The 18682-nt window shown below is 47.1% G+C and overlaps 1 protein-coding gene across 3 annotated transcripts in view; it reads right to left on the bottom strand.

Annotated features, from left to right (window-relative positions):
• Positions 1-18682, bottom strand: part of SRPX (sushi repeat containing protein X-linked) — a 101797-nt gene that overhangs the window by 15954 nt on the left and 67161 nt on the right. For all 3 annotated transcript variants that reach the window (XM_030202326.1, XM_030202329.1, XM_030202328.1), the window contains 4 exons: positions 17804-17995; positions 10769-10945; positions 2918-3044; positions 72-193 (listed from right to left, as the gene is read on the bottom strand). In XM_030202326.1, coding sequence (XP_030058186.1) covers positions 72-193; positions 2918-3044; positions 10769-10945; positions 17804-17995 — 618 coding nt within the window. The remainder of the gene's footprint in view (positions 1-71; positions 194-2917; positions 3045-10768; positions 10946-17803; positions 17996-18682) is intronic.

Genomic DNA, 18682 nt, shown 5'->3' on the forward strand with positions numbered 1-18682 from the left:
ATCAAGCAGGACTCTTGTCCGGAACGTGCAATTAACCTGCAGTGCAACAGAAAGTTCTAGAAGACACCTACCTTGGACCCGAACGGTAAACTTGCAAGAGGCTTTATTTTCAGCTCTGTCAAACACTGTGTACTGGATTTTATGGTGTCCTTCGGGAAACTCTGACCCTGGGGGAAGACCTTTCAGGATCACACTGCAAAACAAAAATGGACCTGTCAACTTCCCGCCGATCACAAAGCTTTGTTCCAGTTGTAAGAATGTAGCTGAGGCCTCTCCTGGTGTTTTAACCCTGAAGACTGATTCTGACTCTGGGATGTTGACTGCTTACAGCGTTTGTAAGTTAATAAATGACCCATAGGCTAAACTGGAAGATGTTATTGAGAAAGGCCTCACACTTCAATAATTCAGATTAGAGAGAGAGAGAGACTGAATATCAAAATTTCACTAAGGGGTCCTTTTACTAAGGTGCGCTGAAAAATGGCCTGTGCTGGTGTAGATGCGTGTATTGGACGTGCACAGGTCCATTTTTCAGCGCACCTACTACTACTTATATCATTTCTATAGCACTACTAGACGTACTGTAGCTGGGTCACCCATCCAGGACCCAGCCAGGCTTGATCCTGCTTAGCTGCCTCTTCCTCCACATGACTGTTGCCTTCACTCCACAGCAATCTGGCTCCTCTGAGCCTTGGCTCCAGGCCCTGCGAACTCCCAGGACTTCCTCCTCCCTCCGTTCCTTTCACAGAGGCACATTCAAAGCCCAATGTTTATAAGTAAGAGCTTTGATTTTCTTGCTTCAAATCAACAAAACACCCTTCACTCCAGGTTGTTTAGGCTAGCAGCCCAGAGCACAATTCAGGCTCAACACAGTCATTTTCAGGCTCAAAAACAGTCCATATAACTTCAAATTCAGGTTAAAAAACAGTCCATATAACTTCACTTCACTTTAGCTCTGATTACTTCACTTACGGAACAGTACAATATCAGAGGGAAAAACCCAATAGCTTGGTAGGTTGCAGCCCAGACCTTTTTAGTATGAAACAGTTTACACAGTCTTTCTTGTACCTTCTTACAGCACGGTAACACAGCTTTATTCCCACCTGGTTCAGGCTGGGGTTTCAATTGTGCCCAGCTCTCTTTCTCTCCCACAGGCTGCACCTGTTTCCTCTTTAGTAGAGATTTCCCCCAGTGCCTCAGCCTCTCTCCTCCGGTCTTCCACCAGTCTCTCCAAGGTATAGCTAGCCACCCTCTTACAGCAGCTTTTTGGGTTTGAGCCAGGGCTCCAATCTCCATCTGTTCCTCCCCTAGCCCTTCAGTAATCTCCATTTTATCCTCCTCTCCAACTTCCCCCGCCCCCAATCTCTCCAGCTGGCCCTCATCACCTTCCTCAGAGACCATTTCCCAATCTCCTATCTCCTCCCCTAACTCTTGCACAGCCAGGTGGGGAAGAGAAGGATTCTGGGACTGGTAGTTCCTCCCCTTCTTCCTTAACCCAGCCAACCTCTCTGCCTCCGGTAGCCCAGCTTTCTGAATGTGGGTGTTGTGCACATGAAATCTGCCCCGTTGGGATTCCCCGGCTCCCTGTACCCCCTTTCTTCGTGCCTTCCCGGATCCCCTTTCACCTGCACTCTCACAGTACGCAGCGCTGTACACTTGAACATGAAGAGACAGTGCCTGCTTGACAGAGCTTACAATGTAATAAGGACAGACAAACAGGACAAATAAGGGAAAAGGACAAAGAGTAGCAAGATTCCGGAATCCCAGAGTAGCAAGATTCCATGCAGAATCCCAAAGAGTAGCAAGATTCCGGAATCTCAAAGACTACTATTACTTATCATTTCTATAGCGCTACTAGACATACGCAGCGTTGTACACTTGAACATGAAGAGACAGTCCCTGCTCGACAGAGCTTACAATCTAATCAGAACAGACAAACAGGCCAGATAAAGGATAAGGACAAAGAGTAGCAAGATTCCGGAATCCAAAGAGTAGCAAGATTCCAGAATCCCAAAGAGTAGCAAGATTCCAGAATCCCAAAGACTACTACTGCTACTACTTATCATTTCTATAGCACTACTAGACATACGCAGCGCTGTACACTTGAACATGAAGAGACAGTCCCTGCTCGACAGAGCTTACAATCTAATTAGGACAGACAAACAGGACAAATAAGAGATTGGGAATTACTAAGGTGGGGATGATAAAATAAGGGTACTGAACAAGTGAGAAAGGGTTACAAGTTAAAAGCAGCATAAAAAAGGTGGGCTTTTAGCCTAGATTCGAAGACGGCCAGAGATGGAGCTTGACGGACCGGCTCAAGAAGTTTATTCCAGGCATATGGTACAGCAAGATAAAAGGAACGGAGTCTTGACTTAACGGTGGAGGAGAAGGGTGCAGATAAGAGAGATTTACCCAGTGAATGGAGTTCCCGGGGAGGAATGTAGGGAGAGATGAGAGTGGAGAGGTACTGAGGAGCTGCAGAGTGAATGCACTTATAGGTCAATAAGAGGAGTTTGAACTGTATGCGGAAACGGATAGGAAGCCAGTGAAGTGACTTGAGGAGAGGGCTAATATGAGCATAACAACACTGGCGGAATATTAGTCGTGCAGCAGAATTTTGAACAGATTGAAGAGGAGAGAGATGGCTAAGTTGGAGACCTGTGAGAAGCAAGTTGCAATAGTCTAAGCGAGAGGTGATAAGAGCGTGGATGAGGGTTCTGGTAGTGTGCTTAGAAAGGAAAGGGCGAATTTTGCTGATATTATAGAGAAAGAAACGACAGGTTTCAGCAGTCTGTTGAATATGTGCAGAGAAGGAGAGGGAGGAGTCAAAGATGACCCCAAGGTTACGAGTTGGGGGGAGGTGGGAGGTAGAGTGTTTACGTTAAAACGAATAAAGTTTGGCAGTCCTTGCACTTACTCAGTCAGGATTCCGTCGGCAGTATCCCTGCCCTCAGGCGTGTCCCAGAACAATCTCACCGTCAGCTTGTTAGGTTCTGCAATCTTTTCCTTGACGCTCGGACACTGGATTCTAGGTGGCTCCACATCTGGAAAAAAGTGAGCAAAGAAAATGTTACGCGAGGAATGAGGGGGGGGAGTAACCCAGGGGAGGGCAACCGTTATATACAGAGAGCAGCACAAATGTCAGGTACTACCCCTAGCGGGCTGAAACGTTATCTTATATCAGAAGTGAAAATGCACAAAGCAACACAGATCTTCTGTGATAAGTAAATAAGTAAAAATGTTAAGTAAAAATGATGGAAAGAAACTGCTACAGTGGCTATTCTGAAAATATTTGTGAAAAAAAAACTATTTAAAATTGCCAGAACTCTGGTTAATGACATTTTCTGTGTATACTTCCCATGGTCTCGGGGGCTGCGTAAAATTCAATGGTGGACCACAGGTTGCCCACCCCCGAGATAAGCCCTGAACTGCAGAAGATGACCTCCAATGCATCAGAACCTGCCATACAGCTCTGGTAAAATGCTAGCACTGCCCTGGGATGCATTAATGCACACTTCTAATATAATAATTCGCACCTCCAACGTTCTGAAGCTGACTGTGTGGCAATGAAGCCGTGTAGTGCTCGTAGGGTTCGTAATCGCACTCCCGATCACTGCCCCGTCCTCAAGAGAACTCTGTATAATTGCCATGGAAAGAAACGCGACGTCAGAAGGAGAAGGGACCAACCACAGGCAATCACAATCGCTCTCAGTTTCCGCAAACAGGAAATGAGGGCGGGAGCAGAGGAACAGCTGAAACCACAGCCTGTCTGAAGCGGCGTCTGTACTTGCTGCACTTCAGTGTTGGCGGCCGAGCAGGAGGTAAAACGTTTTAAACAGCACACGGCCTCCTTGCACTCGCAGGCCACAGACACAGAGGGAGGGAGGCGTTGGGCGGCGGAAATCGGAGGAGGGGGGCACGGTTAGAGGGGGGGTCCTGAGATGAGAGAGAGGGGGGAGGGGGTGGGGATCCTGAGACGAGAGAGAGAGGGGGGAGGGGGTCCTGAGATGAGAGGGGAGGAGGGGGTCCTGAGTCGAGAGGGGGGAGGGGAGGGGGAGCAGGAAGGGAGGAGGGGGTCAAAGGAGGAGGGGGGTTGGGAGGTGGAGGGGAGAAGGAAGGGAGAGGGGGAGGAGGGGAGGAGGAGGGAGGGAGAAGAGGGGTGGGGGTGGGGGGAGGGGGGAACAGGAGGGGGGAGGGGGCCCTGGAACCTTGCTAGCGACCGTTTCCTTTCTGTTCGAAATGGGCCTCTTTTACTAGTTATATAATAATGATAAAAATAATCCACCCAATATTTAGCCGGAAGGGCAACGATTTGACCACCTGCTACTGGCGTTCAACCTGGATATTCAATGCCGGGCCATTTCTGGCAACCAGCACTGAATATCCAGGGTTTTTCAATGTTGGCAAGCGCATGACCGGTTGAGTCAATATTTAGAATCGCTTGTTTCCTCTTTCCAAAAATACTAGGACTAGAGGGCATGCTATGAAGCTACAAAGTAGTAAATTTGAAACGAATCGGAGAAAATATTTCTTTATTCAACGTGTAATTAAACTCTGGAATTCGTTGCCAGAGAATGTAGTAAAACGGTTAGCTTAGCGGGGTTTAGAAAAGGTTTGGATAGCTTCCTAAAAGTCCATAAACCATTATTAAAATGGACTTGGAAAAATGCACTGCTTATTTTTGGGATAAGCAGCATAAAATGTATCATACTGTTTTGCGTTCTTGCCAGGTACTTGTGACCTGGATTAGCCACTGTTGGAAACAGGACGCTGGGTTTGATGGACCTTCAGTCTGTCCCAGTATGGCAATACTTATGTACTTATGACTTAATCAGCCATGGCTTAGCGGGCAAAGATAGGCCTGCTTTTTATGTGGCCTTATTTGGCCACTAAGCCTGGTTGGTTAAGTTCCAAATATCGGGACCTAACCGGTCACGCCCCGTGGAACACTTATTTTTGGTGCTAACTGGTTATTTACAGTAACAATAACTGGTTAAATGCCGCTGACAATGACGGGTTATTCGCCGAAACACAAGCTAACGGTCAGTGACTGTTCCCGACTGGTTAACTCACACTGAATATCGGCCAGAATATATTTATTTACCATATTAACCAAAAGTTCTAGGTGTTTTACCATAGATTTTTTTTTTCAAGTTACATGAAATTAAAAGAATACAAATCATTTTCAAAAAGTCAAAAATGCGCCAGGCCCTCTGTGTTGTAGTGCTGAGATCCTTGCCCTAATCCTAGTGGTTCTACGCTTTACATCCAGCAAAAAGCCCCTGTGATCACACTGGATCCTCTGGAGTAAACAGGATGAAACAGTGCTATGTGACTTCCATAGGACCTCTTAAATACCGATGCTTCTGTTTGTGAAAGCCAGTGGTGGGGCCACGGGGGCCTGAGCCCCCGTAGATTTGGCCCTGGACCCCCCTGCCGATGACCCTCTCAACCCCCCCTCCCGCTGCCAACCCTCCCCCGCCGTCGCCTACCTTTGCTGGCGGGGGACCCCAACCCCCGCCAGCCGAGGCCCTCTTCTTCCGGCGCAAGGCTTCATTCTGTTTCTGTGACTCACAGAAACAGAACGAAGCCTTGCAGATCAGCCAGCGGCCACGTTGCTGGCTGATCTGCAAGGCTTCATTCTGTTTCTGTGAGTCTGACGTCCTGCACGTTGTCAGACTCACAGAAACAGAACAAAGCCCTGCGCTGGAAGAAGAGGACCTCGGCTGGCGGGGGCTGGGGTCCTCCACTACCCAAACTGCAAAGGACTCAAAAACAAAGCAACCTACGCACCCAGCTTCTCCTATATAAGCACACAACTATGGAACTCACTGCCAAAAGCTGTGAAAACCAACCTATGACCACCTAAACTTCAGGAAATCACTGAAAACCTACCTATTCAACAAGGCATACCCCACCGACCCAACATAGATACCTACACTCTGCAACACAGCAAAACCAAAGCTCGTAATGGACACTATATAACCTTTCCTCTCCTGAACCCCATTGTACCTGATACACATGAACCTTTATTCAACCACAATACCACCTCGCATTTGTTTCTCTACCAGACTAGGCAAATGCCTTTACGGTACTATGTAAGCCACATTGAGGCTACAAATAGGTGGGAAAATGTGGGGTACAAATGTAACAAATAAATAAAATAAAAATAAATATAGGCAGATTTCTTCCCAGCTCACCAGTTAGCAAGCTTCCTCCTCCCCCCCCCCCCCCCCCCACCCCAGTTATAGCAGCTTAAGCTGATTTACGTCCTGTATCATTTCAGTAAGTGGAATTTTTGCATCTGGAAGCCAAGGACACATAAATCTGTTTCTTGCTCTCTCTCATCAGCTCTAAAAATGGTCCAGGGCCAAACCTCAGCCTGGCAGGAAATGGAAAACGGCCCCCAGCAGATTCCAGCATTATCTTACTCAGAAACTGCAGTCTTCAGAAATGATCCATTATTAAACGGACTTGGGGAAAATCCACTATTTCTGGGATAAGCAGTATAAAATGTTTTGTACTTTTTTTGGATCTTGCCAGGTACTTGTGACCTGGATTGGCCACTGTTGGAAACAGGATGCTGGGCTTGATGGACCTTTGGTCTTTCCCAGTATGTACCCCGCACTTTCCCACTCATGGCAGGCTCAATACGGCTTATGGCTCAATGGAGGATTAAGTGACTTGCCCAGAGTCACAAGGAGCTGCCTGTGCCTGAAGTGGGAATTGAACTCAGTTCTTCAGGACCAAAGTCCACCACCCTAACCACTAGGCCACTCCTCCACTCTATATGGAAAAAAACTTATATAAAATGATATTAAGGGTACATTAAGTTAGTGATTGGTATATGTTTAAATTCAATTCAATTTAGGTCTCATATACCGCTAATATCCCCCGTTTGGGTTCAGTGCGGTTTACAACATTTACAGTTTTATAAGTAGACTAATGGGTGAATACATTGTTATTGGATAGACATGATGGTATAGAGCGTTATAAGGTGTGATTACAGAGTGTGTTAAATTTGATATTTCTAAAGTCCATTTGGGGTTCAGTGCTCGGTGAGTATTATATACTCTTTGGGAAGAAGGTGGTTTTTAGCTTCTTTTGGAAGCTGAGGTAGTTATTCTCTGTTCTGATAGGCAGAGGGAGTGAGTTCCGTAATGCGATCCCTGCTGTTGAGAAGAGCGAGTTAAAGATCTCCTGAGTTCGGATTCCCTTGAGGTTAGTGCAGTGAACTTTAATCCTGGGGAACTGAGTTCGATTCCCACTGCAGCTCCTTGTGACTCTGGGCAAGTCACTTAACCCTCCATTGCCCCTGGTACAAAATAAGTACCTGAATATATGTAAATCGCTTTGAATGTAGTTGCAAAAACTTCAGAAAGGCGGTACATCAAGTCCCATTTCCCTTTCCCTATTTGAGATTCTAGATGGAATGTTGCTACTATTGAGATTCTGTTGCTACTATTTGAGATTCTACATGGAATGTTGCTATTCCACTAGCAACATTCCATGTAGAAGCCTGCCCTTGCAAATCAGCCACGCGGCTGCACAGGCTTCTGTTTCTGTGAGTCTGACGTCCTGCCCCTGGTACAAAATAAGTATCTGAATATATGTAAACCACTTTGAATGTAGTTGCAAAAACCTCAGAAAGGCGGTATATCAAGTCCCATTTCCCTTTAGTCTGTTGGAGTGAACAATGCGAATAGATGAGATGTTGATCAGGAGTGCGGAGGTAGCACCTTGAAGAATCGGAAAGACTAAGCAGGCAACCTTAAACTTAGTTCTTTCCGTTATTGGTAGCCAGTGTAGTTTTGTAAGATAAGGTGAGACACTGGTGTATCTGTTCTGTTTGAAGATTAGTCTTGCTGCTGTGTTCTGTATGATCTGTCGTTTTGGTTTTTTTTAATATTTGCTCCTAATGCCAAGAAAAAGGGCATTGCAGTAGTCCAGGTGTGGTAGGACAAGACTTTGTACTAGTATCGCAAAAGCTTTTTGATCAAAGAAGTTGTCTCATTTTAAACATTGTTTTCTTCCATAGTTGGTTGATGTGGGATGTGAATGATAGGGATGAATCGAAGATATCTCCAAGCACTCTTGCTTCTGATTCAACTGGGAAGGTGATGTTGTTGGGTAGTATTACTGAAGATGGGACCTCGGTTCCTTGATTCCGGACCCAGAGAACCTTAGTCTTTGGGGTATTCAATTTCAGTTTGTTTGCCAGGGCCAGGGTCTGAATAGAGTTCATCCCCATTGTTGCCGATCGACTAGGATGTTGGTGTGAGGATGCCAGAGGTAGGAGCATGACGTCATTCGCGTACGATAGTACTAGTTTTCCTGATCCCGGGTGAATAGCAAACAGGATGCTAAGAGTTATTAGGAAAGGGATGGTAAATAAGAAAGAATACTATAATGCCTCTGTATCTCTCCATTGTGTGATCTTATCTTGAGTACTGTATTTAGTTCTGGTCGCTGTATCTCAAAAAAGATACAGCAGAATTGGAAAATGTTCAAAGAAGAGCAACCAAAATGATAAAAGGGGATAGAACTCCTCTCATACGAGGAAAGGCTGAAGAGGTTAGGGCTCTTCAGCTTGGAAAAGAGATGGCTGAGTGGGGATATCATAAAGGTCTACAAAATCCTGAGTGGTGTAGAGCGGGTAAATGTGAATCAATTGTTTATTCTTTCGAAAACTACTAAGATTAGGGGATACTCAATGAAGTTAAATGGTAATGCTTTTTAAACAAATGGAAGGAAATATTTTTTTCACTTACCAAATAGTTAAGCTCTGGAACTCGTTACCAGATTTGGTAATAACAACAGTTAAGGTATCTGAGTTTAAAAAAAAAAAAAGGTTTGGACAAGTTCATGGAAGAAAAGTCCATAGTCTTCAATTAAGACAGAAATGGGGGAAGCCACTGCTGTCCCTGGGATTGGAAGCATGGAATGTTGCTACTATTTGGGCTTCTGCCAAGTACTTGTGACCTAGATTGGTCACTGCTGGAAGCAGGATACTGGGACAGATGACCCATCGGTCTGCTCCAATATGGCTATTCTTGTAGTGGTTAAACAGTGACACTACTGCCCTACACCAGATTCTCCAGGTCACACAGTGAGGGCTGGCCTTAAGCAGGGGTGACCATACAGGGTTCCACAGCTGCCAGCGGATGTGGTTCTTCACCTGTGGTCTGGCAGTTGGTGACGCCTTCCATGGGCCAGCACAATGCCGGTTCCCCACCACCACACACACACAAACACGCTCGGTTTCTGCACATGCACAACAACTAAGCATGCATGGAAGGGCCTCCCTGTGCATGAAAACTGAGTATGAGTGGGGGGAGTGGTAGACAGCAGGGCAAGGCATATTGTCAGCCACGGAAGGGAGGGGGCATCAAACCGGTCCACACAGTACCCCAAAAACTGCTACAGCTGGCCCTGCCCACAGTGTGCTGGGACCAAAATTATTTCATCACAGTCTGATCTTCCATGAGGCCAGACATCAAACCAAGATTTTCTCACTGGAATTTCATCTCAAATTCAAAACACAGTGGCATGGGAAGCAGGGGGCACAGAGCCAATTTGGGGCCTTGGGTCAAGTTCTTTAAACAAGTAAATTCATATTTTTGTTCCACTGTACCTCTCTTGCTTGGGTAATGACTTGTGGTTAGAATTCCCTTTGGTCAAGAAGTGTAGACTGCCCTCCAATGAGAAAAATACGATTTGAGGTCCTGTTTGCCTGTGTGGAACTCACTTCCCCACGAAATACTGATTGAAAAAAAACCTCGTTATTTTTTGAAAAATAATTTTATGTCCTGGTTTTCTCCTCAGGATGAGTTATATCTGTTGATCTGCTTGTGTTATATATGTGTTGTGTTTTACTGGGATGAAAAGTATTGGTGTTAGCTTTATCACGTTAGCTAGGGGTTGTATTTTTCAATTTGTTTTTGCTTTTGATTTTCTTACCCACCTTGAATTCATTTGGATAAACTAGGATATAAATGTCTTTTAAATTAAATAATAATGTTCAAAAAACTTTATTAAATAACAGAGGGCAAAAAGTAAGAAACAGTAAAAATTCATAACGTAGATCCAACATGGCCGTGTTTCAGCTATTTGTCTGCTTCAGGGGTCCAGTAATTATTTACACACCGGATTCAAATGAGCAAACCTCAAAGGAATCTATTAAACAGAAAACTTCTTTGAAAGGATGACAGAACATAGTAGATGACGGCAGAAAAAGACCTGCACGGTCCATCCAGTCTGCCCAACAAGATAACTCATATGTGCTACTTTTTGTGTATACCCTACTTTGATTTGTACCTGTGTTCTTCAGGGCACTGCCCAGCACTATCCCCGCCTCCCAACCACTGGCTCTGGCACCATATAAGTCTGCCCAGCTCTATCCTCGCCTCCCAACCACCAGCCCCGCCTCCCACCATCGGCTCTGGCACAAGGAGTAGCCACAGTTATATAAACCAGAGAGCTCTTCAAAAAATGAATAACCACTTGCAAAAAAAAAAAAAAGTCAGGACATTCGTTATTACCATGGCACTGCTTGGTGACAAGTGCCATTTCTGCAAGAAAGCTCCCTCACTCTCTTGACACAATTCCCGTAGCAGGTTTCTTAACATACTTTACCCAGCTATTCCACCCACATCCACCAGCCAAATGGGATAGGGTTCCTGTTTTGGCTTTGGTTTTCTTTTTCTTGTATCCACCATTTCTGAGCTGCGCCCTCAATCTGGAAGACAACAGGCCTCGCCATACTCACCCTCGCAGCTAGCAGGCTTGCCATTCCACGCTTTGTTGTCCATACAAGTGACCATTCGCTCTCCTTTCAGCTGGTAGCCAGGCGAGCAGTAATATTCGCACCTGGAACCAAAATAGGCCCCATCTATGCATTTAAATCCTCCATGGGGCGGCATGGAAAGACGTGGGCACCGAATTTCTAGAAAAAAAAAATGCAAGTTAGTCTTTGCCTATTATTCTTCCTGGAAGGGGATGAAGCGTATGCAGAGGAAATGGGAAAATTACTCAACACTCATGCCTTTTTGATGTAAGGGTGCTATACTGGGATCCATACTGGTATGGGAGAAAACTGGAGTACATTTAACTGGATGAACGTAAGAATTGTCTTCTTGGGGGCATTGTCTTGCCGCATCTCATAAAAGATATAGTGGAATTAGAAAAGGTGCAGAGAAGGGCAACGGAAATGATAAAGGGGATGGGACGACTTCCCTATGATGAAAGGCTAAAGCAGCTAGGGCTCCTCAGCTTGGAGAAAAGGCAGCTGAGGGGAGATATGATAGAGGTCTATAAAATAATGAGTGGAGTTGAACGTGTAGATGTGAAGCGTCTGTTTACGCTTTCTAAAAATACTAGGACTAGGGGGCATACGATGAAGTTACAATGTAGTAAATTTAAAACGAATCAGAGAAAACATTTCTTCACTCAACGTGTAATTAAAACTCTGGAATTCATTGCCAGAGAATGTGGTAAAGGCGGTTAGCTTAGTGGAGCTTAAAAAAGGTTTGGACGGCTTCCTAAAGGAAAAGTCCATAGATCGTTATTAAATGGACTTGGAGAAAATCCACTATTTCTGGGATTAGCAGTATAAAATGTTTTGTACTTTTTGGGGATCTTGCCAGGTATTTGTGACCTAGATTGGCCACTGATGGAAACCGGATGCTGGGCTTGATGGACCTTTGGTCTTTCCCAGTATGGCAATACTTATGTACTTATAAGACTTCCATTGCACGAGTGAATGGACCCTGTTCCAAGATGGGACAGAGAGCAACTGAAGAGATTATGTGGATTGAAAAGGAATTCGTTGCCAGAAAATGTGGTAAAGGCGGTTAGCTTAGCAGAGTTTAAAAAAGGTTTGGACGGCTTCCTAAAGGAAAAGTCCATAGACCATTATTAAATTGGACTTGGGGAAAATCCACTATTTCTGGGATAAGCGGTATAAAATGTTTTGTACATTTTGGGGATCTTGCCAGGTATTTGTGACCTGGATTGGCCACTGTTGGAAACGGGATGCTGGGCTTGATGGACCTTTGGTCTTTCCCAGTATGGCAATACTTATGTACGTATGGGTTAATTTTGAAATATAAGCATTTGGATGAGTATTGCAGATAAGTGATTTTTCCTAGTGCATTGTGGAAAGAGATTTTTTGGACGTTTCTACCTGTTAAACCCTCATGGTTTTTTGTAAAGATTGGAGTTTTTTTTGCCAATGATATTACTGGAGCAGCTGAAGGTAGGGGTGGAATTTTGATGAGAAAAAGCTTTGTGGCAGAGGTAGGAGAGTTGGCGGGCAGCTGGAAGTAGTTTCAGGAATAAGGTGCTGGGTAGTGCAACAGTAATAGTGGAAGGAGGTAAAAAGATGAGCCCTCTTCAAGGGAGCAGACGAGCACATACTCATGAAACAAAATGGCCGCAACTATCTTGCGGGGTCAGGAGAGAGCAAGAAGAACACCCACAAGGCCAGGGGGCAAGGCAAAAGGTATTAATCCGCAAACAAATCTTTTCCAGAGATGGGAAGGCGGTAGAACGAGAGGACATGAAATGAGATTGAAGGGGGCAGACTCAGGAAAGATGTCAGGAAGTATTTTTTCACAGAGAGAGTGGTGGATGCTTGGAATGCCCTCCCGCGGGAGGTGGTGGAGAAGAAAGTGGTAACGGAATTCAAACATGCGTGGGATATACATAAAGGAATTCTGTGCAGAAGGAATGGATCCTCAGAAGCTTAGCCAAAATTGGGTGGTGGAGCCGGTGGGGGGAAGAGGGGTTGGTGGTGGGGAGGCGAAGATAGTGCTGGGCAGACTTGTACGGTCTGTGCCAGAGCCGGTGGTGGGAGGCGGGGCTGGTGGTTGGGAGGCGGAGATAGTGCTGGGCAGACTTGTACGGTCTGTGCCAGAGCCGGTGGTGGGAGGCGGGGCTGGTGGTTGGGAGGCAGAGATAGTGCTGGGCAGACTTGTATGGTCTGTGCCAGAGCCGGTGGTGGGAGACGGGGCTGGTGGTTGGGAGGCGGGGATAGTGCTGGGCAGACTTGTACGGTCTGTGCCAGAGCCGGGGGTGGGAGGCGGGGCTGGTGGTTGGGAGGCGGGGAATAGTGCTGGGCAGACTTATACGGTCTGTGCCCTGAAAAAGACAGGTACAAATCAAGGTAAGGTATACACGAGTTTATCTTGTTGGGCAGATTGGATGGACCGTGCGGGTCTTGTTCTGCCGTCATCTACTACTATGACCAGTGGAAGCAGAACCTGAGACCAGGTCACAAGGAAGATCATACACAGGCTGATCCATCAGAGCAAAGATAGTCAAAGCGATCAGGAAATAGCAGCAGGTAGGCAAAGGGCTCAAGCTTGGCTGAGGGAAAGAGAAGGTCCTTGCAGAAGACCACTAGGAGCAAAGCTTGTAGACTAAGCAGGGGTGGCTGCAGTATATATGGGACTACATTACACACAATGCATTGCTCACATACCATGACAGGAAGTAACTGCAGCACTAAAATCCTAAGAAGTGAGAATAACATTAAACGCATTTTAAAGTGGAGGCTGCTGGGGGCAGAACGCACTGAGATGGCCCCAGTTTGGCTTTTTCTTCTCAAGGTGGGAGGCAGATACCGCTCTTGAGAACTGGAATGTACCCTGGGGCAGTTGTCCGCAACGCAGTCCCTGGGATCTCCTCCTCACCAGTTTGATTTTCAGGCTACTTCAATGACTTTGCATGCACTGCCTCTGTTGCATGAAGGTCTTGTGAATATCCTGAAAATTGGACTGGACATGGGATCCCCATGTACTAGGTGACGACCACTGCATTAGTGTGATTAGCACGTGTGTGATTGGCAGATGGTTCTGAATATCGGCGACATATCAACACAAAGTAGAGCTCAGTCTGTAAAATCATTCCAGACTTTGGTCATGATCAGTGCTATGATTTTTGTTGTGTCTTTATTTGGAGCAGATAAAATGAAGCGATTCTCATCTTTCTTCCTGATTTCTCTCTTTCCTGTCTTAAATTCACCATATCCGTTTTCTGTGCAGTGGGGGTACATCTCCATACCTGTTGCTCCCATCACTCCAATGTGTTTGCACAAATATTGAATGCATTCAGTCAATATTGCTACACTGGCAAAATGTTCTGCTTCTGAACTTAAACCTGTCTTTACGTTTTGCAGGCATGTGGCACCATGTTTTTCTCCTATGTACCCTCAGGCAGCTCAGCCTCCTCACGGACTCATTCAGAACATGTCACTGGAACACCTAATCACAACTAAAAGTGACTCAAATAACTGGTATGTTTTGCACTGCGAGCTAAACATGCTACTGTGACTTAGTAAATGGATTCCTTAGGCCCCTGAACTTATGCCAGCTCTATGGCACTGGAACCAAGGAGGTTTGATGAACAGGAGACGGTGTGATATCACAAAGCTGAAGCCAGTCCACCCAAGGAGGTTTTCATGCTCCTCAGTGCAGCTGCCACCATCTTGGTACACCCAGAACAATGTACTTGATAGGGCAAACAAGCTCCGCCTACTGACTTCAGGCCATATAATGGGCCAAGCAAGCTCCTGCTCATCCAACCTCATTGGGTGGAACTGTGGCACCTAAATGTTCCATGTGCTGATTCCAGGTTGCGCTAATATTTAACTGAATCCATGCAGCCATATGCCATTACAGACTAGGCACCTACCACACAAACTCAGGGTGGCTAAATGGAGGCGCCCAGGTGTACAATTGCCCACAGAGGGCGCCACAAAAAAGTGTAAAAAAAACCCCGTGCTTAGCGCTAGTCTAGGCGAGGTTTATAGATACATGTCGTGCCCATTCCCACAACTAAAACTTAGGCATGACCATTTATGCTAACTAAAACCTGGTGCAAATGCCCACATCTAACTTAAGCGTAGATCAGACATATTCTCTAACAGTGCACGTAATTTTTAGGAATGACCACAACCCGCCCATGCCCCTCCCATGGCCACGCCCCCTTTTGAGATCTGTGCGTTAGAATTTACGCACACCACTTTACAGAATGTGCTTACAAAGTTGTGCGCGTAAATTCTAATTAGTGCTGTTAATTGCTTGTTAGTGGCCAATGATCAGCACCCACTGGCTTGTTAACCAATCAGGTTGCGTGTGCAGTTTGTGTGCACAACTTACGACGCCTTATATACAATCTGGGGGATATCAGAAAAAACAGGCAGAGAAATGGCATAGGCCAACAGGGCTCCTTGCCGTACATGGGATCAGCAATTAGGGCAGTGATCTTCAATGCAAGGCGTAGGGGCCAGTGGTGGTCCCTGGAGACCTCTGGAGTGGAGTGATTCTCATGCTTCTCCCATGATTCTTTTTGCAAAATTTGCCAGTTTTGATTGCTTCCTTCTGCTTCCAAACTGACAGATTTTGCAGAAAGAATCATGAGAAATCCTTTCTTCCAACACCCTAACACCTGCTCCGACCTGGTGTTATTTTTCGCAGCAGTAGGGCAGTTATTATTTCGGGTGATCTTTTCTGAGCATTGGGAAAGGAATACAAAATGACCTCATTTACATGAACTTGACTACATTTGCATGCTTTCAGAGGTAGTGCCTGGCGTGCTCCTTGTTTCTTGCGCTGGACCCTTCTGAACATTCTGCGCAGGTGAATGCGGGCTGCTAGTACAGCACTAATGGCTTCTAGCGCCCATGTTTATTTTTGAGTATCGGGGGCCTAAAAGAATCTGCATGCCTTGCACCAGATGTTCGTACGAACAGCAGGGGAGGAAGGACCCCCGAGTCAGCTGTAAATCCAACGTACGCACGCCGCCTATCTCCCTGACCTACAACCGCCCTCAGGAGCATCTCTCTTTAATGTGGATACAAGTACCCACGCTATGGAATGCGCCATGTTGATGGAGGGTGATTTTCAGTCAGGCGTAAAGACCTTTGGAAGCTGTTCTTTTCCAGGTGTTCATATTAGCCAGCTCTGTTTAGCTCAGCACTAAAATGTGCAGGAAGGGCCAGGGCCGCCGAGACACTGAGTCGGGCCAAGGGCAGGGCTGCCGCTCCCCCCTCCCCACAGGATTGCCGCCCCTGCCACCCACCCCATGCCCCCCACCCAGGATTGCCGCCGCTGCTGCTGCCCACCGCCCACCTTGGCTGGCAGGGATCCCAAGGCCCCACCAGCAGGTCTTCCTCCAGCACTGGTCTTCTTTATTCTGCCCCTATGGCTGCTTCTTCTCTCACGTCATGCGTGCTTGGTTTCAAAACCAAGCATGCGCAGCCTGAGGGGAAAAGCTGCCGCTTGACAGGCAAGGTGGCAGAGTGAAGAAGAGCAGCACTGGAGGAAGACCTCTTCTGCTTGCGGAGCCTGGGGGCATAGGCGCCGACTCCGTGGGTACTGTGGGTGCTCGAGCACCGCCAATATTTCACCCACCAGAAGTTCGTTCACTCCCTCCCTCCTCCCTTGGAGCTCCAGGCTCCCTCCCTCAAAATTTTAAAAGTCATCTATTTTACCTCGTCGGGGTTAGGGCGGCAGCAGCGGTAAAAAGCATGCAGGCTCGGCTCGGTGCTTAGTTCAGTTTTCCCTTCTCTCTCTCAGCTCTGGTCCCGCCCTTGTGGAAACAGGAAATGAGGGCGGGACCAGAGCTGAGAGAGAGAGAAGGGAAAACAACTAAGCACCGAGCCAAGCCTGCATGCTTTTTACTGCTGCTGCCGCCCTAACCCCAACAAGGTAAGATAGATAACTTTTAAAATTTGGAGGGAGGGAGGGGGGACCCTGGAACTGGGAGGGAGGGAGGGGGGGCCCTGGAACTTGAAGGGAGGGAGGAGGGTGGGGCCCTGGTACTCGAAGGGAGGGAGGGACTGGAACTGGGAGGGAGGGAGGGGGGACCCTGGAACTCAGAGGGAGGGGGGAGGGAAGAGAGAGAGAGGGGAGGGAGGGGGGCCTGGAACTTGAAGGGAGGGAGTGGGGCCTGGAACTCGAAGGGAGGGAGAGCGGGGACTGGAACTGGGAGGGGGACAGGGGGAGGGGGACAGGGGGAGGGGGGAAAGCACCACCTGTTAAAAAAAAAAAAAAAATTCAGCACCCTCAATCATTTTGAAAAGTTGGCTCCTATGCCTGGGAGGGATCCCTGGACCCCACCAGCCAAACCAGAGGCCCTGACCTGAAGTCCAGCCTCCAAGGGGGACCTGGCGCCAAAGATTTCTCTCTCTTGCTCCTGTCAGGACGCAAATACCTGGGTACCATCAGGAGCAGGAAAGAGAGAGAGAGACCCCCTTGGAGGCCTGGGCCTGGGAAATTTTGCCCCCCACCCCTCTTGGCTGCCCTGTTAGGGGCTAATTGACTGTGGAGTGCAATTTCAATGGGAATTATCACATCAGATCAAAACAGAATCTAATTTTCTAACAGGACGCCTATATGAAAAGTTCAATGAAGGTAACATTGGGTTCCCAGAAGCAGCCCCAATGAGACAAAAACGCCTGTGTGCACGTTTCCAGCGGCTTTGAAAAAGGGGTGAATGTGCGAATGAACTTTACACATGTGCCCTTGCATTTTTATAATGCAGGCATCCATTGCAACTGCGTCTCCATCCAAACTACACCCCTTGCATTCCTATGCATAGATCACGTAAAAGCAGGTATGTTCCTTCCACATGTGTGACGAGGTGGCCTGCAGTATTTTATAAACATCCATGTTTAAAACAGGCTTTATAAAGTATCCCAGCAAATGCAGCATGAACACTGACACATACAGGAAAGGAATGTAAGTGGGGCATCCTGAGAGTGAAGGGTGAAGGCGGAAGAGGATCTATGGCCACTCACGTTTGCATGCAAATTTGTCGGACCAGCGCTTGGTTGATTGACACACAACTTGTCGGGATCCGTGGAGCTCGAAGCCTTTCCTGCAGTGAATGTCACATCGGGTGCCCTGCACGGTCTTGGCGTATTCTCCGCGAGGGGTTCTGCAACTGGCATAGCCATTTTTAACCTTAATGGGAGAACACCAGGGAGTTTCTGCCAATTAAAACAGAAGAAAGAACAAGGCAACTCAATACCATGAACCAGCAAGCCTGCATTATTCACCAGAGGATCAACCGGTAGATTAACAGAGAGAGACCCAGCTCAGAATGGGACTCAGTGACAGACTCACCTCAGAGACAGACCCAGCTCACACGCTGACTCAGTGACACTCACCTCAGGGATGGATCCAGCTCAGACCGAATCAGTGACGGTCTTCTCAGAGATAGACCCAACTCAGACTGATTCAGTAACAGACTCACCTCAGAGACAGACCCAACTCACACTCTGACTCAGTGACAGACTCACCTCAGAGACAGACCCAGCTCACACGCTGACTCAGTGACACTCACCTCAGGGATGGATCCAGCTCAGACCGAATCAGTGACGGTCTTCTCAGAGATAGACCCAACTCAGACTGATTCAGTAACAGACTCACCTCAGAGACAGACCCAACTCACACTCTGACTCAGTGACAGACTCACCTCAGAGACAGACCCAGCTCACACGCTGACTCAGTGACACTCACCTCAGAGATGGATCCAGCTCAGACCGAATCAGTGATGGTCTTCTCTGAGATAGACCCAACTCAGACTGATTCAGTAACAGACTCACCTCAGAGACAGACCCAACTCACACTCTGACTCAGTGACAGACTCACCTCAGAGACAGACCCAGCTCACA

Source organism: Microcaecilia unicolor, chromosome 4 (genome assembly GCF_901765095.1).
Source record: "Microcaecilia unicolor chromosome 4, aMicUni1.1, whole genome shotgun sequence".
Classification (NCBI taxonomy): Eukaryota; Metazoa; Chordata; class Amphibia; order Gymnophiona; family Siphonopidae; genus Microcaecilia; species Microcaecilia unicolor.